The sequence below is a fragment of the Mustela nivalis genome (assembly GCF_964662115.1).
Source record: "Mustela nivalis genome assembly, chromosome: 12".
Lineage (NCBI taxonomy): Eukaryota > Metazoa > Chordata > Mammalia > Carnivora > Mustelidae > Mustela > Mustela nivalis.
The window spans coordinates 84,029,393-84,053,520 of record NC_139031.1 but is presented as its reverse complement, the minus strand read 5'-3'; the positions used below and the strand labels follow the sequence as shown (position 1 = coordinate 84,053,520).

At 41.6% G+C, this 24,128-nt stretch overlaps 1 protein-coding gene across 3 annotated transcripts in view; it reads right to left on the bottom strand.

The window, feature by feature from the left end:
• LHFPL3 (LHFPL tetraspan subfamily member 3) overlaps window positions 1–22,957 on the bottom strand; it is a 577,648-nt gene extending 554,691 nt beyond the window's left edge. For all 3 annotated transcript variants that reach the window (XM_082691931.1, XM_082691932.1, XM_082691930.1), the window contains exon 1: window positions 20,771–22,957. In XM_082691931.1, the coding sequence (XP_082548057.1) occupies window positions 20,771–21,212 (442 nt within the window). In that variant the 5' untranslated portion in view covers window positions 21,213–22,957. The remainder of the gene's footprint in view (window positions 1–20,770) is intronic.
• Window positions 22,958–24,128: the final 1,171 nt, after the last annotated feature.

Genomic DNA, 24,128 nt, shown 5'->3' with positions numbered 1-24,128 from the left:
TGATAATATCTGCAAGAGAAATGCAATGGGCTCTGATGGCACAAAGGAAGAGGTATAGGAACTGAGCAAGAAAGGTGACCTCAGAGCAAGTGCAAGGAAGGCTGAAGAGATGTAGGACAATCAGGAAGAGATGGAATGTCTGTGGGTGCCTGCCATTTTCTTTGGCACCAAACATGTCAAGGATGATCAACGATCTCTGTTTCAGGGCCCTGTAGGTTTCTCCCACTGTTGGGCTTGCTCCTCTCACTTCCCTGTGTCTTCCTTCTCATGGGTCTCTTCTTAAATGATGTCTTTCACCCATCATCACCATCACCCTGCTTTCCCCAGAGCACTTATCACCACCTGATATATTATATACTTTACTGTTCGTCCCTGTCTGCCCCCAGCCAAATGCAAGCTCTGTGAGGTCAGAGAACCCATCCATTTGGTCCACTCCCATAGCGACAACTCTCGAACAGTACCTATCACTCTGCAGGGGCTCTATAAATATCTGTGGAATGAATGAATGAATCTCCCATTCAGTCTTTAGTCATTAGTCTTGCCCTTGATCCTTCACTTTAACAGCCAACTCATCAACAGTCAGTACTAATCCTTTTATTTATTTTTTAAAGATTTTATTTATTTTCAGGGAGAGAACACAAGCAGTGGGGAGCAGCTGGCAGAGAGAGAAGCAGGCTCCCCACTAAGCAGGGAGTCTAATAGGAGGCTCGAACCCAGGACCCAAGCCCAGGGCAGACGCTTAACCGACTGAGCCACCCAGGTGTCCCAGTACTAATCCTTTTGTTATTAATAGAAGGAAAAATAAGAAAGTGCAGCACAGTAGCTACGAGTATGGACCCTGGAACCACACCGCAGGGTCTCAAGCCTCGGTTCACTTCTCCCTCAACAGCACTATCCAATAGAACTTTCTCCAATGATAGAAAGCTTCTGTTCCACACCATCCAACACAGTAGCAATGACCCATATGGATGCTTGAAGTGTGCCTTAGTGTAATGGAGGAAGTGAATTTTTAGTCTAAATTTTGGAATTTAAATTAAGTGGTAGTAGCATGTGGCTGGAGGTTACTGTATTGGAAAGCCCAGCTGTAGCCATGTGATCCTGGGCTACATTTCCTAATCTCTCCATGCCTCTAACTCCTCCATTTCCATCAGCGAAATGGTGGTAGTAATCAACATAATAACAACACAGCAGCAGCAGCCCATGGGGTTTAGTGAGGATTAGACTGGGCAATAGACAGAGCCCAGAAACAGCACCTGGTACATGGTGGGCTCCCTAATCACTAATGGCACTACTGTGGACAAAAGAAGCAGGCTTCGCAATAACACTGTATCCTCACTCAGACACAACACCAACAGGAATCCAACATATAAACAGACATAAGGAAATACAGGTAGTTCCAAAAAGCAAGATTATATCAAATACATGAGAAGTCAGAAAACTGGTAAATGTAAGGGACGTCTAGAATTGCATGCCAACAAGCTGACAATTTTAGTCGACTACAAATGTTACTCTTTAATAAAATACCAGTTACCATAGCAGCCAGACATCACAAAGTCATTTCAAAATCGGAGACAATGAGCATCTTCCTAAAAGAATCCTTGTGAACAGTGCAACTGAGCAATGTAAGGAAAAGGCTCCCTTGACTGGGGAGGGGTTTACCACAGAAAATAATTCATTCCCTAGCACTTGTCCCCAGTTTTCCAGATCTATTTTAGTACACCCAAGATTCTACACATTTTTCTTATTTCTGAGGATTTACTCATGTGTTTTTTAAAAAAAAAAACTCAGAATGGTGGGGCGCCTGGGTAGCTCAGTCAGTTAAGCATCCAACTCTTGGTTTCAGTTCTGCTCATGATCTCATGGGTTGTGGAATCGAGCCCCATGTCGGGCTCTTTGCTCTTAGGGAGTCAGCTTCAAAGGTTCTCTCCCTCTGCCCCTCCCCCAATGCATGCACTCGAGCTCTCTCTCTAAAAATAGATAAATACATCTTTTGTAAAAAAAAAAAAAAAAAAAAACTCACAACAGGGAAAAAGGTAAAACAACTATTTTATAAGAAAATGATTATGAAGTCTATTTTATGACACCACTTTCTTATTGCCCTGGGAAGCAGCAAACGGATGTTATTGTATTTAGAAGGAGACTTGAATTAATTTTTTGCCACTTTGTATTTTCTTCATTTTAGCCTACAAGTAAAATGTTCTCTCCCTACCTATACAGGTTGTTTTCCTTTTTCTTTTTTAGGCATTTAGATTTTTCATCCTTCTCAGAGAATTGGAATGTCACGATTACTGCTGCTTCTGTCCCATGCCAGTCCAACCCTCTGTTTAGCGCCTTGACCTACTCTGCTCTCTGTGTCTTTTTCTTTTTCCTCTGTCCTCACAATCTTTCCACCTTGCTCAATGCTCAGATTTTATGGTTGTTTCAGTGAAGTCAGAGAACTAAAAGAATTCATTTTGGAAAATAATCTGTTTAAAAACAAGGTTTATATTCAAATGTGTTCGGTGTTTCCTCGGTTCTGTAACATTTGTATTCTTTGTGTTAAAGTAAAAAACTACAAACCATGGACCCATGTATCTGTTTTTAACAAAACATCTACTTTTCAATGCCAAATTTCTCTGGTCAAGGTGAGCCATTTAGAACGTGTCATTCCATATTCATATACACAAGATATCAAAGGATAATCAAGTTTGGTTCATAGTTCTTGACTTTGAAACTTGAAATAAAAATATAACTTGTTTTCTTTTTAAATATTGTATTTATTTATTTGAAAGAGAGAGACACAGTGAGAGATGAACATGAGCAGGGCTATGGGAGAGGGAGAATTGAGCCCGATTCTGAGCTGAAGACAGATGTTTAATGACTGAGCTACCCAGGTGCCCCTAAAAAACAGGACCTGTTTTTGTAAGTAGAGCTTAAATCATATAGAAATTATAAGATCTCCAGTGGTATTGACTCTGTGGGAAAATCACTATGTTGACTCCTTCTCTACAAAGAGCTGAGAAATTTTCTTTATATCGGTTCCTAGGATAGAGCTTTGAGTTTTGGCATCAGTTTAAGACATTGAAAGAGTAGGCAAATTGTAGTGACAATCCTCCTGAGCCTAAATGTACAAGGGTGAATAAAACCACCATGATCTCTGCCCTGAGGAAGCTTCAGTCCAGAAGGCACAAGAAGCTTCAAATGCTAACTACTACCCTTCTTCTCTGAGCCCTAATGACATCATTCTTCAGATCCCCAATCTCCTTCCCAAAAGGAGCACTAAATCGGCACCCGCTGCAGGAAAAAGCCTTGGCTTCCTTTGTTCTGTTAGAAAATCTCCACAAAGGCCTACAATGGAAAAGGCTAAAAATAGAAAATAAAAAATAAAAATAAAAAATAGAATAGCAATGAATTTACACCTTCAAAATGTACATGATTTCTTTTCTAGATTAAAAGAGAAATAATCTGAGGTCATATGGGGCTTTTAACAGAACAGCAATGTACTCTGTACTTCTTTTGTTCCTTCCATGACAGCTTTTCTAGTGATAATAATGACAACACTAATGACGCCCATACTCATTCTTAACATTTATGAGTGTCTTCTGTTTTCCAGAAATGAGATGGGTTCTGTATTTATCCTCACTTTACAGATGAGAAAAACCAAGGTACAGACCATCTAAGGAACTGGTACAGGCTCATACAATGGAATGAAGCAGCCTCCACACAAATCCAGATGTTTTTATTTCAGAGCTTGTGCACTTCTCTAGCACGTTACAGCTGCCTCCTCATTTTTCTTTGCAGGAATTCAGAATTCTTTCCAAAACTAGGAAGAAAACCAATCATGAAAAAATCTTTACCATAAGAAATGTTTTAGCCTTCTAATACACATACGAGGTAAGCAATAGGGAAGGATAAATGAATGGATGAAAGAAAAAAAGGATTAAAAACCCAATGACAATATTTCTGTCATGTAATTTGATATTTTTATATTAAAACTATGAGGACGCTACATTAAATTCATATGCCACTGGAAGTGGAGACCCATTCTTTTGCTCCTACTACATTGTTCTTCTCAGAAAAACATGACACCTGGGTGGCTCAGTCAGTTGAGTGTCCAACTCTTGCTTTTGGCTCAGGTCATGATCTCATGGCTTTGAGATCAAGCCCCACATGAGACTCTGTACTGGGCATGGAGCCTGCTTGAGACTCTGTCTCTGTCTCTCTCCCTCTGGCCCTCCCCACTTCCTCTCTCTAATAATAGTAATAATAATAATGAGGAGAAGGAATAGTAGTTGTAGTGGTAGAAGAAAGAAAACTATGAAATTAATTCTCTATGGGACATTCACAAGTTTTGAGTAGTAGATTCAGAAAGTATAATTAGTTTATATGCATTGACCTATAATCCTCTGATTGTTCCCCATTTCAGCAATGGCACTTGGAAGTTTAGAGGCCATGTGGCCACAGAACTAAGCAAAGTCAACTTAATATTATCCATGGGATCCATATTTTGGGCAATGTAGCAGATCAGATGACCCCAAAAATACTCCCAAATAGAATACCTAAAAATGTTGGATAAAAATTCAAAACTTTTTTTTTTCTCACATGCATGGCTGAGCATTGGTAAAGTAAGAGAAATCCCTTATAGGTATGAAAAAGACAAAACAAATACCCAGAGAAGAAATTGAGCACTAAAGCCACTAACGACCTTGGTGCCATCCACTGATCATTAGTGATCTTGAGTATTTTCTGGTATTTTTAAAAATCTTGACAGAGAAAATGATATTATTACAACAGCAATTGCAAGAATAAATGGGAGCATCACTATGTGATTTTGCAAAAACATTCATATTTACTTCATATAAGACACATAGAATATAAAGTGTTAAATACTAAATATATTGAATGCATATTCAATATTAAATATGAATATGTAATTTGAGCTATCCTTCATGAAGAACATATATATTTTTCATTTTGTGCCATGCTTGAGATGGTTGAATACAACCCTTCATCAAAAGTTTTAGTGATAGTCTCTACAAAAGTCTCACTATAGGTAAGGAGTTTTTTCATAAGTTTGTAGCCTATAAAAATTAATGAGCTTGGTAACCAATTAAGAAATTAGGAAAAGAACAAGAGAATAAACCTAAGGACAGAAATAGAAAGAAAACAACATAAAAATTTAAAGTAAAAATTAATGTTATCGAAAAAAGAAATGCAATGCAAAAGAACAATAAAGATAAATCTGGTTCCTTTTTATTTTATTTTTTTTAAGATTTTATTTATTTATTTGACAGAGACAGAGACAGTGAAAGAGGGAACACAAGCAGGGGAACTAGGAGAGGGAAAGCAAGCTTCCTGCCGAGGAGGGAGCCCAATGCGGGGCTCGATCCCCGGACCCTGGGATCATGACCTAAGCTGAAGGCCAACGACTGAGCCACCCAGGCACCCCTGGTTCCTTTTTAAAAAACATAATATATCTGACAAACTTTTGGCAAAATGATCTAAAGAAAACAGAAGACACAAACAGTTCTAATACAATGAAAATAGTATGAAAAGCTCTATGCCAATAAATTTAACAACGCAGATGAAACAGACAAATTCTTAGAAAAATGTATCTTTAGGGGCACCTGGGTGTTAAGCATCTGCCTTCAACTCAGGTCATGATCCCAAGGTCCTAGGATGGAATCCTGCATCAGGCTCTCTACTTAAGGGGAGTCTGCTTCTCCCTCTGCCTCTGCCCTTCCCCCTGCTTGTGCTCTCACTCTCAAATAAATAAATAAATAAAATCTTAAGAAAAAAAAAAAGGGAAAATATATCTGTATAAAGTAACTGAAGATGAAATTAAAAACATGACTGATTCTAAGACATGTAAGAAATGTAATCAGTAGTTTAAAAATGTTCCTATAAAGAAACACCAGGCCCAGACAGTTTTACAATATAATTCTATTAAATACTCAAGGAAGGGGCACCTGAGTGGCTCAGTAGGTTGAGCATCTGCCTTTGGCTCAGGTCAAGATCCCAGAGTCCTGGGATCAAGCCCTGCATCAGGCTCCCTGCTCAGCAGTGAGCCTGCTTCCCCCTCTCCTAGTCCCCCTGCCCCTGTTCCCTTTCTCACTGTTTCTCTCTCTGTCAAATAAAAAATAAAATATTTTAAATAAATAAATAAATACTGAAGGAAGAGATAATTCCAATTATACACAAATTCTTTCAAAGAATGGAAAAAGAGACTTTTTTTTAAATTTTACTTATTTATTTGATAGAGAGAGATCACAAGGAGGCAGAGAAACATGCAGAGAGCTGGGGGGGGCGGGGAAGCAGGCTCCCCACTGAGCAGAGAGCCCGATGTGGGGCTCAGTCTCAGGGTCCTGGGATCATGACCTGAGTCAAAAGCAGAGGCTTAACCCACTGAGCCACCCAGGCGCCCCGAGAAAGAGACTTTTAAACTACCTTTATGGATTTTACATGACACTGATACCTAAACTAGATAAAGATGTGTGACAATGAAAACAAATAAACAACCACACACACAAAAAAAACCCCCACAACCTTACTCATGAAAATACTTTGAAAAACAGTAAGATATTAGAGACTGAGTCTCATGATAGGCGTGAAAGTTGGCTTTGCTTTCAAAATGCACTAATATTAGAAAATCCAGTATTATAACTATCTCATCGGTATTGATTAATTGATTAATTGATAATTGAAATCAAAAATTCATTTAACCATCTCAGTAGGTACTGAAAGTACATTTAATAAAATTCAACATACATTCAAAATCTAAAAACTTCTTATCAATGGAGGAAGGAAAGTGAACTTTCTTAACCTAATAAATAGTATTTGCATCTCTTGGATACGTCATACTCAACAGAGAAATATTGAAAGCATGTCCCTTAAAAACAGAAACAGTAGGGTGCCTAGGTGGCTCAGTCGGTTAAGCATCTGCTTTCAGCTCAGGTCATGAATCCAGGGTCCTGGGATGGAGCCCCTCGTCTGGCCCCTTACTCAGAGGGGAGGCTGCTTCTCCCTCTCCTCCCCACTTGTGCTGTCTCTCGCTTCCTTTCAAATAAACGAAATTAAAAAAAAAAAAAGCCCAGAAACAGTAAAAAAACCAACCTGTGACTGGAGAACATGCACATTAGTGACAAAACTATAAGAAACGTAGGTTAATAACACAAAACTCAGGAAGTAACTACCTCTGGGCAGATATCATCAGGAAAGTGTTACACAAGTGTTCATTTTATTATTTTTCAAACTTTACACACAAAACCACACAGGCATGACACACAAACATAAAGTATATTATTCATAATGTGTTCACAGATGAAATGAAACCATGATTCATTCTGCAATTGTTTGGCCAGACCAGAATGATGGCTAGTCTGAATAATGTGGTAACTATAATAGAAATTTAAATCACCTTGTCTTTCGTTGGACAAGTTCAAGCTTGCCTCCGTGCAAGTCATATTTCTACACTAAACTTAGATAATACTTTAATGCATTTGGGAATCAATTCCAAAGGAAATGCTCATGTCACCATGAGACTGAGAGAGGAAGAACTGTATGTGAGACTCATTCTATTTCCTAAACAAATCTATCACGATCAAAACTTTAGTGTTCAGGGACCACCTCTCACCATCACTAGGTTGGTTTTTTAGAAACCTTTTGTAAAAAAATCAATTCTTTAGTAGTACACAGTGGAAGGTACCAGCCCTTGTCAAATGAACTCCTATTGATTGCAGAACATCCCCCTTTGTTGTATGCATATTAAACTCAACCCCCAAATTCTAAGAGGTCCCACAGAGATGTTAGCGTGCTATATTGAACCACAGTACCAGTAGAGTTCCAGAGTTTCTGCTTGGCCTGTTCAGACACAGACATTTTGGTGGGCACTGGGCCCAGAGTGGGGGCATCAGGTCTAAAAATGGGGAATTCTGGTGAGGATTTTTAAAAGTGCTTTTTGAGTATGAGATGGGGGAAAAAAGGATTGGCATTGAGCAGGAAGTGTGCTTTCTGAATTTTCCTCTAAAGAACTTTCTGCACTTCAGGTTCCCAGAGATAAAATAAAAACCAGATTGAGTTCAGGTCCCATTTAAAAAAAGAAAAGAAGGGGCACCTGGGTGGCTCAGTGGGTTAAAGCCTCTGCCTTCAGCTCTGGTCATGATCCCAGAGTCCTGGGATTGAGCCCCACGGTGGGTTTTCTGCTCAGCAGGGAGCCTGCTTCCTCCTCTCTCTCTCTGCCTGCCTCTCTGCCTACTTGTGATCTGTCTGTCAAATAAATAAATAAAATCTTAAAAAAAAAAAAAAAGAAGAAAGAAAAGAAGAAGAAGAAAAGAAAGGAATATGTGTGTTCTTTGAGTGGCTTCCAGTGGAGACAACTGTATGTAATTACAGCAGCAGACGCTCATTCTTTCTTTTTATTTTGCTTTATGGATCTTTATATTTATTTATTTATTTCTAATATTTTAAAGTATTAATTTATACTATACTATAATATAATACAATTTATAAATATAATAATTTATAAGGAAATGGAGATTAATATATGTAGGTAGGAGCTAGTAATGAAATCAGTTGTCCAGTTTTCCATCTAAGCATATGGAATATTATTTGCCTATGGCTGGGGTCCATGGTCTGAGTTCCTGTAAACATCATTTTTAAACTCTGAACAGTCCCTAAAATTTCCCAAAGAATGTAATTTCCAATTCTACTTTTTTCATTTCCAAAATGTGCTCAGGCTGGTACAGAGATCCAACCATGATGCATACATAGTTCATGACCACCAAGATCAAAGAGCTATTTCCAATTCTGCACTTCTGAATTCCTCTACTTCTTTTGAATTCTCCAGTAACCTTCTATACTAGGTCTCCAGTGACCCGCTAATTCTCCAATGATGTCCAAGTTATTCCAAAGTGTCCATCTCCAGGCTAAGAAATAAGTAGCCGAAATGTTCTGAAAGGTAAAGACCATCCCAATAGTCCTTTCCAAAAGTAGGCCCCTGGAAAGTCCCACCAGCTTATTAAAAGGTTGAATAAGTTACAGAGAGTTCATTTCAAAGGGTTTATATAAAGAAAGGGGGCTGCAGAAAAGTCCAGGAGTTGACTTTTTTGGGCAGATAAAGAAGCTCTCCCTTCTCCTGCATGTATTCTGAATGGATCCCTTTTCTTATTCTTTTTTCCCCCTTCATATTTTATCCTTCACTCTCTACCCTCTAAATTGTTACCCTGCAAGGAGTATCGTGGGGAAATGACTCTGTACCTGACCTTGTAATAGGGAAAGTTCTGAGACACACAAGACGACAGGGCTGGAGCTCCCTCTAGAGCCCATCCTGCACTCAATGGAGGGGTCTCAGTAAAGCGAAGGGCAACGTAGATCCCTGCCCATCTCCCCCTGTGAGTTCATCTTGCTGGGAGAGCCCCTTCCTGCAGACTGAGAGAAAGGTCAGGAAGGGAGGAGCTATTCATTACGACCTCCAAGACACAGTTGTGACCCTGCCCGGCAGCGTTCACCAAACATCTCTTCACCAGCATGTCTAAAAGCAGAGTCTGATGGGGCTTTCCTACTTAATACATTCTCCCGTCAACATCAACTCTGGATATTTACTACAAATGGGATCTTGATACTATGTGGAGCAGAGAATGTTAATTTGTTCATTATTCAATTCAGTGTTCAGGTCTAACAAACTGATACTCTCTTCTTACAATAGCTGATGACTTTAAACTTGAAATGAAAATATTAGTAGGAAGCAATGTTGAGGTAGTTTTTCTTACCTTCTTTAGGAAAGCTAAAGAAATTCAATGCTGCTAATGAAAAAGGGACCAACAATCTCCATTTGAGCATTAATCTGAGAATCTTAAATCACTACTTTCTTTGCTTAGGAAGAAAAAATAAAGACTCACAGGTACAATACGGAGAAACCTAATTTTCAATATATTACAGCTACACTTAAAACCACACAGAAAAAAAATGCTACTTCTAAATTGTTCCCGTTACGTGACATTACTAATGATCAAGAATAATCAAGGTTGCTTTTGATAACCGTCAAGAGGAAATAATTTAAGTAATATCCGATAAAAATTTCCCTATCATTTGGATGGAACTTAATAAGAATGTCTAAATACTTGAAAGGGTCTTGACATAATCAAAAGATCATCCAGTCCACAGAGCCTTCAAAACATGGCTTCCCTTTTTAAGTTTGTTTAGCTGAAGTTATTAAGCAGTTCAAAATTATCTCCAAAATACATTTTTGTTCCTTTGAGTCATTACCCAGACAAATAAAACGGAAGGGCTAGACCCTGTGGACACCAGCTTAAACTCTGAGCTGAAGATGGCCCTTCTAGAATACCGTGCAGTTTCTAAAGGGCTCTCACAGCCATTATTTTACTGGATCCCCCGAACGAGTGAGGTCTAGCCTATACAAGTTGTGAAACGAAACTGTCCTTCTTTAAGTTGGGTATTTTGAGTTCAGTTTTTCTGTCTACTAAATTTTCCAAATCCTACCCACTCCTCCAGCCCTGCTCTCTTTGGTGGTGGTACAGTAACAGTCGTAAGAGTAGACATTGCTAATATTTATTGAGGGCTTACTGGATGCCAGATCCAATTATAAGTGTTTCACGTGCATTAATTCAACAATCCTGAGAATCCTAATAGATAGGTATTTTTATTTAAAGTCTCATGATATTGAGGAAATCTAACTCTGGATACCTGTCTGTCTAGGATTGTTCTTTATGTGCTTTCTCCTTTAATTGCATCCTAGCTTTGATGGGTTTTCTAACATCTACTTTGTAGGTAAATGCACAGCAACTACTAGTTGGCAGATGATATATTTTTAATGTCCATAGCTTGCAATCTCTTTTTATGTATCTGTAACACAATTATATACATCTTTAAAAAATGAAAGTGGTGAAGAAAATGGAAAGCCGAGAGTAGTTAGATGACTTGTTCGAAGTCATCCAGCCAGTAAGTGGCCAAGCCAAGATGCGCATCTTCTGACCACACGCCCAGTTCCCCTTCCCCACCCTGATGCCTCCAGAAGCTATCCAAGTCTATTATTGACCTTCCTGGAACTGCGTCTCATGTGGTGATCCTGTCCAGAGGCATCACCAAATTTATCACTGCCACTGGGAAGCAAATCTATTAGGAACATTTCCACATTTGATGCAGGACAGGAATGAGTGACAGAGCGCTTGGCCTATAGGAATTCAGTCTAAGAATAATAGCACTGAGATCAGAGGTGTAAGCAAGACGATGCTGTGGGCAAAGAACCACCCAAGCTCTGGCTCAGGGAAATGAAATGATAGAGATAAGGAATACCTCGCCACTCCTAAGCAGGCTAGAAGAGAAAAGCCTGGTAAACATTTGGCAATTATTTTCCCTGTAAACACCCGGCCCCTCCCTTATACAGCATGGTGAAAATGCATATTGAAAACACACACTAAGCAAAGGCACATCAAGTTGGGAGACCAAAGAAAGTAGAACTAGAACTGCCCCGGGAAATCAGATGTGTTAGTCTCAAGTCTACGGAGGTGTAATTTTGGCAAGACTCTTAATTTCTCTCACATTTAGAGGCAATATTCTGCAGGGAAGGGGTAAAGTCTGATTTGGGCTCAAACCACTCACTGGCATGAGACCTTGAACAATTTTTTTAAGCCTCAATTTCTTCATCTGCAAAATAGGTATAACAATACAACCTTGTAGAATTACTGTGAAGGCTAAATATACTAAACTAAATGTTTTCTGCAAACGGTAGTTGCTCGATAGTATTTTCCATTACTATTCCTTTACCTAGAAAATGAAGAGACGGCTAAATAATTATTAACATCCTTCCAACTCCTAAACGCTTTTCAGTCTATATCCATTTGGCACTGGGTTAAGTACACTTGTTTTAATGTTTGCTTAGAGGTGGACCATGTCATTTTTCATAGCATGAATGTCCAGTCAAAACAAAGCTGGAAAAATAATTCCCTTTTTCAATGCACCTGCAATCTAATTGGGAGACATTAGCATCCAAGGTCATTAATGAAAGAAAGAAAAGCAAAGAAAAATGTCTCAAATATGCTTAGGTTAAGTATATTTTATATAATCTACCCTCTGATACAAAATTACCTATGAATTGGGGCAAAACTTCCACAATTGTCCAAAGAAGAGATACTTATATTTCTAAATTCACACAATCATCTTTTCTCTAGAACAGTGTCTTTCAAGCATTTTGACTGCAGCCCACAGGTGAGCAATACATTATACATTGTAATCTAGTCCACATACACGTATGTAAATATTTTAAGAAATAAATGTCTCACAAAACCCTTAGTGTCTACATTACATTCGTATTTTCCATTGTTTTCATCCAAGCTTTAATGTTGATCATGATCTACTCAGTTGATGTACTGACCCATCAAAGGGTCACCAATCAGAGTTTGTAAAACATTGCAGTGCAGCATTCTGTTCTCCACAAAGGTTTTTAAGAAATGCCAACTATTCAGTGCTACTTCTGGTCCAGTTAGCTGGTTAAAAATGTAGTGTAAGGGCCTATTCAGCCAGAGCAGTCCCAACCCGGTTGAGCCGCCATTTTGCTGTAAAGCTTAAATTGACCTTGCTCCCCCACCCCCACCCCTGCCCCCCTCCCGCCCCAGGGGAACTTATTTAAAAGCAAGTCCGGGAAACCAGTCCCAGGTAACAGAGTCCAAGTATAAGGGTGGGTCAGGCCAGGTGGAGGTATTCAATCAGTGGGGGCACATACTGTCTCCTAGCTACCAAGGAGTAGGGGCCCCCGCCCTTTGGGAGTCTTTTGGCGCCAATCCTAACCAAGGTGTGATAGGCTAAATCAATGTCTACTAGGGTAAATTGTAATTCAATTGGTCACCTAGCATCACTGTGGAGTTTCCTGTGTGTGTGTTACAATCTCATTGGCCACCTGTGTGTGGCCAGGCCCAACCACATGGCCTTTGCTCTATAAAAGTTAGTCTGGAAAGCAGGGAGTCGTCATCCTCTCTTTAGGGGCGGCCCGACTGATCTGTTTGATGGTCAGTCTGATTCCTGATGCTTGGCGCGAAATAAAGCTTTGCTTGACCTTCGCTTTGTATCCGTCTCGCTCCTTTAATCACGGACCCATTATTGGGGTACCCAACTTTTGGAAGACCCAACAGTAGATATTCCATTAACTAATATTTGACATTATACAGATCCGCAATTTGCTGGTTTTTAATTATCCAAATCTTAAATTTAACTAGTCTAGCTTGCAACGATTATCCATGTTCTTAAAATGCTCTGTAAATATATTTATCCTAAATACTCCCCGTAAGTTCCCTTTCCCCATTAAAGGCATGATAGAAATCAATTTAGCTTCACAACCTGCAACCAGACTTTCAAAGAGAAACTATAGGAATTCTATTAACCAAGTTTCACAATGACCTTTTCTTTCTTTGGTCAGCTTATTTTAATCCTCCATATTTTCATCTGCCATACAGGAAGTTCGATCATCTCTATCTTTTTGAATAGCTTGGTATTAGAATTTATTGTAAGTCCTGAGAGGTGGGGCAGGGTGCGGGCAGCACAGCCTTAATCTTTCCTTCTTGGGAATTGGGATTTGCACACAGTTTGGCACTGTAATGCATATTCCAGCTCACTGCTTGTCCTGTGCCAGCATATTTTTTAAGCCATTGATGATATCAACCTCAACAGGCTTTTAATGTTATCAAATGCCACAGGCTTTGCAACCTTGAATTTCTTCTCTTTTCTATTCATACTTCCGTTATTGGTGTCACTCTTTGCCCTCCCTGTCATTCTCCACAGCTGAATCTATTTGCCTGTTTCTCAAATACTGAGCCTTCTTTCAATGAAAATACACATTTCCCATTTTGATTTTTGCAACCTCACTCCTGATCTTCATTAAAGCAAAAAAGGGAGATGCAGAGCACTCTGCCCATCCCCCATCATCGCCCCCCCCCCCCCGACAATTTCCACAAGGTGTCTCCAGACACTTAAGCAAATGGGCCTGTGATGCCTTCTATACAGACGCTATGTGAGCCATTGTTTTCTAAGTGGACAAATGAGAACTCTCTTGATTCTTCAAGTTCTTCCTGTTTCTGAGCTGAGACCTCTTTTCTGATCCACAACCATTTATCACTAATTTCTTCACTACCTTTCACTACTCTGCCACTAGCCCTTTCATTGATAAGTCATAAACTCATAATTTCAGGCAATTAGTCTACTTTCACTCTGCATATCACTTAAGATCCTTTCTCCTATCCAGCCCACAGAGACAGTCCCTACAGCGCCGCACATCTGGTTTCACTTGAGTGGGAAAGATGGTAGAATCCAGGTAAGTGAGACCCAGCGTGATGATCCCAGGCCTGCACCCTACTTTGAAAAGGTTTACTCCTTTCATTCTGTCTAGTAGCAGTTAGACAGGGTTCATGTCCACGGTGGTCCAAAAATTATCTTTCTCTTGCAAACTACTCGTTTTTCTGTTTCATTTTAGTAGAAGAGATGAGAAATGTGTTCAAGATTACAGTTAGGACCGTTTAAACCAGGAACAACGCTCTGACCTGCACAGTAGGAGCATCATAGCATCACAAGCACAGCTGCATAATATTAATTATGCAAACATTAAGAATGCTAGCAGAGGTTGTTTTGTTTATTTCTTTTTTGAAATGCCCCAATGACTTTTCCTAACAGTTTTACGTTTGAGCCATCAAATAACTTACCTCCCATTTGCTATACGAACCAGCCTCTTACGTTCTGTCATTATTAATACCTTTTTGTTATTATTAAGAATAAAGGTCAGCTCCTCGGTCTTTCCTCATATCAAATAAAAATTCCAGTTGACTCATTATAGGCAAAAATCACATTAGTTAAAGCTGGTGCTGACCCTCAAAGTTCAGATATATTATGGAAATTACACTTTAAATCTCTCCCAGTGATCATGTTATGAGGCCCCCAACTTAGAAATCTCTCAGGGTGTTTGCTCTTTGCTTCACACCAGTGCGATCTGAAGTTCTCTCTACTCCTTTTCCCACAGCCTCACACCATACACAGAAGGGCACCGAGCCACCCACCCCACCCACAGCTGTCCCCTTGGCTCTCCTCTTTCCTTCAAGAAAACTTTGCTCACTTGGAAAGATTTCTAAAGTATCTACATAAAATGCAATACACTGACCTGGCCATCTGGATTCTCTGATCCCATCTTACCGAACATAAGTGTTAATCACCAAATAATTGTTTTCATGCTAATCACCTGATACCACATTATGGTTAAACATTTATGTATGTATGTATGTATGTATGTACGTATTTATTATGTAATAGAACATGTGAACACCTTGTTAACATTTCTCAAAAGCTGTTAAACGTGCAGCCTCACACCAAAGGAAGAGAACACCTAACAATATACCACATAGGTTATACAGGGCCTGTTATTTTTCACAGATGTTCACTTAAAATCTCGCAGTTCTAAAAATCATTTGTTTTGACATTCACATTAATATATTTTTCAACATCTCTTCAATTGTCAGATCCCTGTCACACTGCATAGAACCAAAAGAGAAAAAAAAGAAAAAGTTTCTAAATTCTCATTTTGAATCACTTTCTTGTAAGTTTGACCTGGTAAACAGAAAATTCTTAGAACTAGAACATGTCGTTAGAAAATGAAAACTGCCCTCACCCCTTGTATTCTCATCCCGCTGCATGTGGGCAAGGGTTTGGAATGCACTGGTATTGGAAAAAGCCCCCTTTAAAGTCATTCTGCAACTCTGAATGTAGGATGGGTTAGCAGCCCTTTGAGGCAAAACCTCACTTTCTCATATGCCCGGCACAAACCAGACAGTAAAAATTGGTGGTGGTCCCAAGGGCTAGTCCATCCCAACCTGGTCCCCCTTTGGAGGGGACATCACAACTCTGAACACACAAGGTCACCCATCTGAGCAGGACTGGGGCAGGATCCCTGGCATGTCCAAGAAAACATCTGCAGTGATGCCCAGAAAGAGAAAAGGAAAGTCTAGAAGACACATCCTCTTCTGTCTGGATTGCTCCTGAACATATGTAAGAAAATTCAGGCTGAAATGGGGTCCCTGCTCTTATGAAAACCAGGTCTTACATAAAACCTCCACTTTGAATGACATTTTTTCATGAGAAATCAAACAGTAAGGAAAAATTTGCTGAATCCTAAAATACAATTGATTATGTCCTATGGTTGTACTAAAGATCATTATCCCTGCTTTAGAGAAGAGCCCCATTGGGGAAGAAGTGCATCACAAATTCAGCTGTCATGTCACAATCACCGCTGTCAAAGGATGCTGGAAGAGATCCTTTAGTGCGATTACTGATGCCACAAACCAATGAGGAAGATGAGCGTCACAGCTTCAAAGAATATATGACATTCACTTCTCAACATAGTGTGTGGGAAATTTTAAATCTCTCCTTTCACTTTTTACCCCATTAATCATTCATCCTTTCTTCTATTCAGTAACAACAATTTATTGAATATCTACTATTCGGTATATGACATACCTAAGACAGAACAGTAATAGCACACGAACAACCTAACTCTCGATTACTCTGCACCAGGCACTGATCTCAGCAGACACATTAGCTCTTTAATCTTTGAACCAGTCCCCTGAGGTAAGGACATGTCCACTTGGCAGACGAGCAACTGAAGTCCAGAGAAATTATTACCCTGGGTCTTATACTTAGTATCAGAGCCAGGGTAGAAACCCACATCATTTTACTCCAGTGCCCATGATCTTGATCTTTATACAATATGAAGAAAAACAGACATGGTTTTATAGAACTCTCCGTGTACTGGAGATGACATACATTAAACAAACACGCAAACATATTTATCATCTCAAATGTTGGTAAGGACTTTAAGAGCAAGGTGCCATGAGATAGTATCAATGTAACACTGCAAAGCTTCTCCTTGCAGGCTTAGAAATGCAGTGGTTACCTCCTGATGATTCTCATCTGATCCAAGCAACAAAGTTATACAATTTAGGAAAGCAAGGTGGCTAAAAAGAGTAGGGGGAAATCTAAGGGTGCAGACCTGGGGAAAGTGACTAAGCAATTCAGCCCTTAACCCTTGCCATCTTGGTGGCCCTTCTTGTTGGTATACTCCAAATGACAAGAGGGGAGGGATATGGCTAATGCAATCTCTTCTCCTAACATTATCCTTCCTGAATAAAGAAAGCCAACATGGGTCTGGTACCCTTCTTCACAGAAGACAGCACTTATCTCCTCATCTTCTGCTTTTAACCAGAAAATCCATCGTGGATGTCTAAATTGTATCTTAATGCTTTGGCTTATTTTGTTTTTTAAAGATTTTTTTATTTTTCAATAATCTCTACACCCAGTGTGGGACTCGAATTTACAACCCCAAGATAAAGAGTTACCTTCTTTACTTAATCCTTTAGCTTCTTTAAAAAAAAAAAAAAAAAAAATTTCTTTGGTCTACAATGTTAACACTTGGGCTTCTGGAAACAATTACAGACATGGCTTATAGTCAATAAAACAAACAAAACAACACTTTTATGAGACCTGGCTATTAATAGACTTGAAAACAGACCAAAACACTGATTTAAAGAACAAGAACATGGAAACAAAGAACCAAGTTCCCAGAGAAACAAAATTCCCTTTCCATCCTGATTATTAAAAAAAAAAAAAAAAATCTGGACTTTATTACCCTACTTGACCAATTACAGATCTACCTCTTTCCTCTTAGTGTTAGAGAAATGATACAGAAAAAAGAAACGTCTCTCTTCTTCTCAAATCTCTCTGTAGATTAGGAAAATTATGCATCTCTGATTGCTATTGCTTATTTTAGGTATTATTTTTATGTCTTCAGTCTTTATATTAGGCATGGTCCATAAGTATAGGATTATATCCAGAAGTAATATGACATATTAGCTCCTAATTCAGCAGCTTCACTCTACTGAGGTTAATAATGATTTACAGGGAAGAGTGAGAGGGACAGGGCAGGGTGTTCATAATAGCACCATTAATTATATGTGATTCACATATCTAGATAGAAGAGCAACATCATTTTCAGATGCAATAAATTAAGTACTTTTTCTAGTTCATTGTTCAGAATCATAAAAAGGATAACTCTTGGTGCTGAATCTCCTGTTTCATCATCTTCTTAACATTTCATATGGGATTTTATGTTCTACTTGGCTCTGGCTTACAATGTTACTATGTGAAAATGCTTACATACCTAAATACACAAGTTAATTGTTTGACTTCCAGTGAGGGTTAAACAGTCTCTAATAAGCAAATAGTCTCATCTTTCACAGCTTGCAAATTGCACTTGAGATTAACCTAGGTACAGTTAAATTATAAGTACCAGAAGGCTTAACACTGAAGAGGAATAGTTTAAAGGTTAGAACCTAAACTTTGGAAATAGCTTCCATTATGCTAAATTTCTTATTAGTGCCATGAGACTTTAAAAAAGAAAACCATGTTAAATGTGACATTCTTCAAAACTATCTTCTATAACCCATTCCTTAAAAATCTTTGACTTTGATCAAATTGACTTTGATTCTTAACTGCCCGTCATCATAATCATTCTTCCTTAATTAATAAATTGCATTAATAAAATTATGTTCTTCTGTGGTTTATCCTAAATTGCAAATAAAGGTTTTAGGAAGTTTGCCTAGAATTTAAAGACCTGTACTCCTCCAAAAATGAAGTCTAAAAATGTCCAAATATCTTCCTTAGTACACAGGCCATCATCACATTTTAGGTTGACATATGGAAAACAGGATAGTATATTTATGTCAAACTTTTGGAAACACACGTCATATTTCACTACCCCGGAATATTCCTGTGTGCTCTATTCCAGAAAAAAGGAAAGAAAGAAAGAAAGAAAAAAAAAAAAAAAACACTGTAATAGTTGTAGGTGTATTAACTTCTAAGCTGGGAATTCTTCCAAAGATAGTTTTCTTTCCTTTTTAAAATAAAACAAAAACAAAAAACCTTGGGTTTAGAGTACAGAAACTCATAAAAATAAAATATTTAAAATATGTTGTTGAGAAATTACCTGCAAATTACTTTCAGACCTTCAGAAAAACAATCTAACTTGAATCCTCAGTCTAAATAGGTCATTTAACTTAGAAAAATTAAAATTAGCTGTGTAGGGTCAATTCTTTTTCTAAAACATCTGCATCCTCAATGTCCTATTGTCTTCAAAGTCAAACCAGAGCCAAATGTCAAGAACAACCGTAATATGTGAATTTATTCCAAATCTCAAAGTTAGTCTGCTTCTGAAATGGTCATAAAAGTCACCATTATATATAAAACAGAGGGCGTCTGTGGGGTGCTTGGAGCAATTCAGGAGGATAGCAATATGGGGGAGGGGGAAGGGCATGTTTCTCTGCTGGTGCTTGCTTCTTGCCTTTCACCGGCACGTGTTCCCAGAACATGGCAAATCAAAATTAGATGAGACACACTTCACACAAAACAAATACTTCCCTAATACAAGCTTAGTCTCCCACAAGATTCTCATATCAACCAGCAATATAAGATCATGAACCTTAAGGCTTTTGTCCAGCACCTTTAAGTACAACACTCTGGTAAACTCAGGGATCAAATCCCTAATCCCCAGAAAACCTCCCCAGGCAGAAAGATAAGTACCAAATCTTTAAGGTAACAGCTTTTAAAACTAAAAACAAATAAAAATTAAAACAAAATAGAACAAAACACAAATTAGACAGTCTGACTGCCTGGGATATCCTATATTCTTTCACAACCAGATCACCCATAAAATCAAAAAGACCCAACAACGTGGGACCAGGAGGGGGTCAAGTGTCCTAGGAGGGAGGCTGCCTTTAGAAGGCAGGGCATCCAAGGTGGCTAGCAGAGTGGGAATCCGCATCACCGGAAGCAGAGAAAGGAGTCAGTTTTGTTTCAGGATTCTCCAAAGCCACCGGGAAATGCATCCCCATTCTTTCTGGGTTAGAAGTAACTTTGATGCTCAGAAAAAGTACTTTCATATCCTCCAGCTAGCAACAATCTATCCTCCACAGGCAAAAAGTCATCAGAAATGCTACTGAAAGGGGTTTTTCCTCTCGACCCATCCTCTCTAAAGCCACTTTCCCAAAACGAGATCTTGAGAAATCTTGATTCCCTCAAGATCTCTGTTGAAGGATTTGGTGTAAGGACCTTTTTTGACAGGGAAGCAAACGGAGAACTGACTAGACAGTTGGGGAATCGCTAAGGAACATTCTAAGCTCCATTTTGCTTAAAAGGGTGAAACCCAAAACAGAATTAGCATTTACTCATTTCCAGATGGATGATGCATTTTCTGTAACTGCCCGGGACAGAGTGAAACAGTTTCACTCCAGCACCACCCCCTCCTGAAGCAAAGACAGAAACAGTCCCAGAGAGGGACCGAGCAGCCTGACTCTCTTTCCACACTACAACCTTCTCCAAATCCGCTTTCCGCCAGGCTGTGTCAGCCCCTCCTTAGTCCCTCCGCTCGCGCCCTAAGCGGCCGGCCTCTTCTCCCCATCCTCAGTTCCCGGCGGACTCGGCCCAGCAGCAGCCCTTCTTCCCGCGCGTCCCCCCGGGTGGCGTCCCCGGCGCTCGGGAGGTTCTGGAAAGCCCGGGACAAGGCGCCAGAGCGGGGCTGGGGAACCCCGGGGGTTCCGGCCTCCCAGCGCTCCCCCCCCACCCCAACGCCTGAGCGGATTAAGTTGCTCGGCACCCAGCGGCGCGCACGGCCCCCGTCCCTCCCACTCCCGCCCCTCCCGGCTCGGGCGCCCCGCCGTCCCCCTCGCCTCCACCGAGGTGAGCGCGCACTCACCGGAGGTGAGCTGCATCCAGGCACATATCTTGTACACCGTCGCCGTGTTGCAGAAGAAGAAGAGGGTGAAGCAGACGATGCAGGCGATGATGAGCATCATGGAGAGGCCAATGAAGAAAGAGGCGGCTTTGAAGGCGCCCGAGGGCAGCGTGGAGAAGTCCGTGAAGCTGCCCCTGCAGGTCAGCTCCCGGGAGAAGCCGTTGCCGATGCAGTAGTGGAAGAGCCCGAAATAGCCGGCTTGCGGGGTGTCCACGCCGTCGCCAATCCAGTAGGGCTGGATGAAGCACACCACGTTGACGATGGCAAAGCAGATGGTGAAGATGGCCCACAGCACGCCGATGGCCCGCGAGTTCCGCACATAGTTGGTGTGGTACAGCTTGGCAGCCTCCTGAGCCGGGAGCATCGCGGCGGCGGCGGCGGCAGCGACGGCGGCTCCGGGCATTCTCCCCCTCCTCCTCCTCCTCCTCCTCCTCGTCCTCCGCCTCCCCCCGCCTCTCCGCGCTCAGGAGACACACTCACGGAGCCGCGCGCGCTGCAACTCCCCTGCCTCTGCCTCAGCCCAGCAGCGCCAGTTTCAGAGTCTGCATCCTCGCTCCCGGAAGGAGGGCGGGGGAGCGCTGAGCACCCCTCCGGCTCGCCTGGCACAGCCTCCCGGCCCCCCTCCCTCCCTCTTCCTCCCTCCTGGCCCGGGTTCCAGCCCTCCTCACCGCCCTCCACCCCTCTTCCCACCGCCGCCGCAGCTGCTGCAGCTGAAGGCGGCAAATCCCGCGCGGGGCAGCGTGGCGCGCGAGCTCCGGCGCCCACCGCTCGGCTTCCCGCCTTCCGCCCCATCCCCCAGCCGGGAGCCCCGGGGCGCGGAAGACCGCGGCGACCCGGGGACGCCCCTCGAGTGGCGGGCGTGGGCCGGAGACGCGGGCCTGGAGTTGGGGAGGGGGAAAAAGCCTAAGGAGGACGCACGAGCCCCCACAGGGATCCTAGAGGCGAGCCCCGGCTCCCGTTGGTGTTAGGGAGCGGGCGTGGGAGGCTCATTTTGGGAGCGTTTCAGCACCGCACAGCAACGTGCTTCGACCTCGGCGTCTTGGCGGAGGCGAGAGGGGCTGCGCGCGGCAGGTGCGGGCGAGAGAGGCAAGGAAGAGGAGACATGCTGCCCCCAAGAGCCTCCCCGTTACAACCACAGAACTGCCCCCTGGCTAACTCCTCGGTTGCCAGGTGTTCCACGAGGTGGAGACAGAAGTTGGATAGGAGCGTGACAGACGACCATGTAAAAGGCACACCTCAAGGCTGGCCTCGTATCTGCTCAGCTGAGCTTATTTCCTCTTCGCGTTTTCCCCCTCCGCGCAACCGAATGAACCGTAGCCAGTGATGCCCTCGACTCTCCTTTAAGTCAGGTCCTTTCCCCCACAGATCCTGCCATGGATGGAGCGTGCTGGGCGCGGAAGTGGCTGTGTCACAGAAATGTGTAGTTTATCTGAAAACACTGGGTACTTTGGCTCCTGCTGTATTTTCTCACGCAGCTGTTCTGTGTCTAGGCACTGTGCTGGGTGCTAAGGCTACCATGTGGAGGACAGGTCGTTTTCATTGTCCAGGTATCCTCCTCTCCCCCACAACACAAAGCTCCAGCTAACCGGAGAGCTGTTTCCAGAGTCATTTCCCCCAAACGAGCCACAGTGTAATTCCTTACACTTTCACTGTAGCCTTGCTGTTTTACACCTGCGCTTTTGTACTATTTCCTAAGCTTAATGTTTTCCCTTTACAGTCATTGCTCAAAGTGTTGCTCTTTTAACAGTTCCTGCCTTTCAATCTCCATTTCTTTATTTCCACTGGCTACTTTCTTGGTTTCTGACTCTGATACTAAAACAAAACATGTAACCCCCCACCCCCAAAAGCAAGGAAATGAGAATGCCCAACAGCAGCGCCATCAGTGGTAATAAACCATTTTGGACCAGATGACCCTGGAATTCTCTGAGCAGAAGGGAGTGAATTCTGTTAGAATTTGACCCTTAGGAGCGCCTGGGTGGCTCAGTGGATTAAGCGGCTGCCTTCGGCTCAGGTCATGATCCCAGGGTCCTGGGATGGAGACCCTGAGTGGTCCCCCTGCTCAGCAGAGAGACTGCTTCTCTCTCTCCCTCTGTCTGCCGCTCTGCCTACTTGTGCTCTGTCAAATAATAAATAAAATCTTAATTAAAGAAAAAGAATTTGACCCGTAGGGGCGCCTGAGTGGCTCAGTCTTTAAGCGTCTGCCTCCCTGCCTTCCTCTGAGGTCATGATCCCAGGGTCCTGGCATCAAGCCCTGCATGGGTCTCCCTGCTCAGCAGGAAACCTGCTTCCCCCTCTCCTACTTTCCATACTTGTGCTCCCTCTCTCACTTTGTCTCTCTCAGTCAAATAAATAAATAAAATCTTTAAAAAAAAAAAAAAAAGATTTTGACCCCTAAGTCTACACTCACTTCCACACTTTATTATGATAAGAAAACCTGTATCAGCTCCTTGACATCATTTTGCCATTATGCCCAAACTGCTGGCCTTACAAGAAGAGAGAAACAAGGATACCAGCTGGAATATGAAACTACCAGGAATGGATAAGAATGCCTGAGAATGGTTCGGTGGGAACAGAGGATGTTGGGGGAGGAAGGAAGGAAAGCTCTAAAAGGTATTCTGCCACCTGAATACCTATCATATGGAAGAAGACTCAGGTCATACCCTAAGTGATGAAGACCAGCCATGCCCATCATCCAATAACCTGAAGATTTGAGATTGTATGGGAAGAGAAAGGGAGTGGAAAAATGGATATGGGACACGTGAGATAATGAAGGGCCTGCTGGCTATTGTTGAAACTAGGAAAGAATGTAAAAGGATTAGCGCTGGAATCATAAATTCAGTTTGTCCTATAAGCATGAAATTCAGGTAATACAGTTCCAGGTCCTTTAGGCAGGTCTTTGGAAACCAAGGGAACAGAGTTAAACAGGAGTATGAGACGTGTAAGTTTAGAAGACTAAGAATTTTATGCAAGTATGAGGGTAGACTCTCAGAAGGTCTTTAAAAAATCAGAAGGATTTGGGGGAGGTGGGGAAGGTGACCTAAATATGAGCCAGCCAGCCCAATATAACACTTGGAAGCCTCTAAAAATAAAATTCATGATGATGCATCATCAGTGCATTGGTGGCAATGGAGGGTCAGAACTTATGTTACGTGTTATTTGTTTTAACTCCCTGAAGTTGCTGGTAAATCAGAAAATCGGAATTGTTTTAGCATGGAAGGAAGAAGAGGAAAGGTGAGGGCAACTGGATTTATGGGGCCAACTGGCAGACCATGGTTCCCAAGGGCAGACATAGCTTTACAACATGAACTGACAATAATTT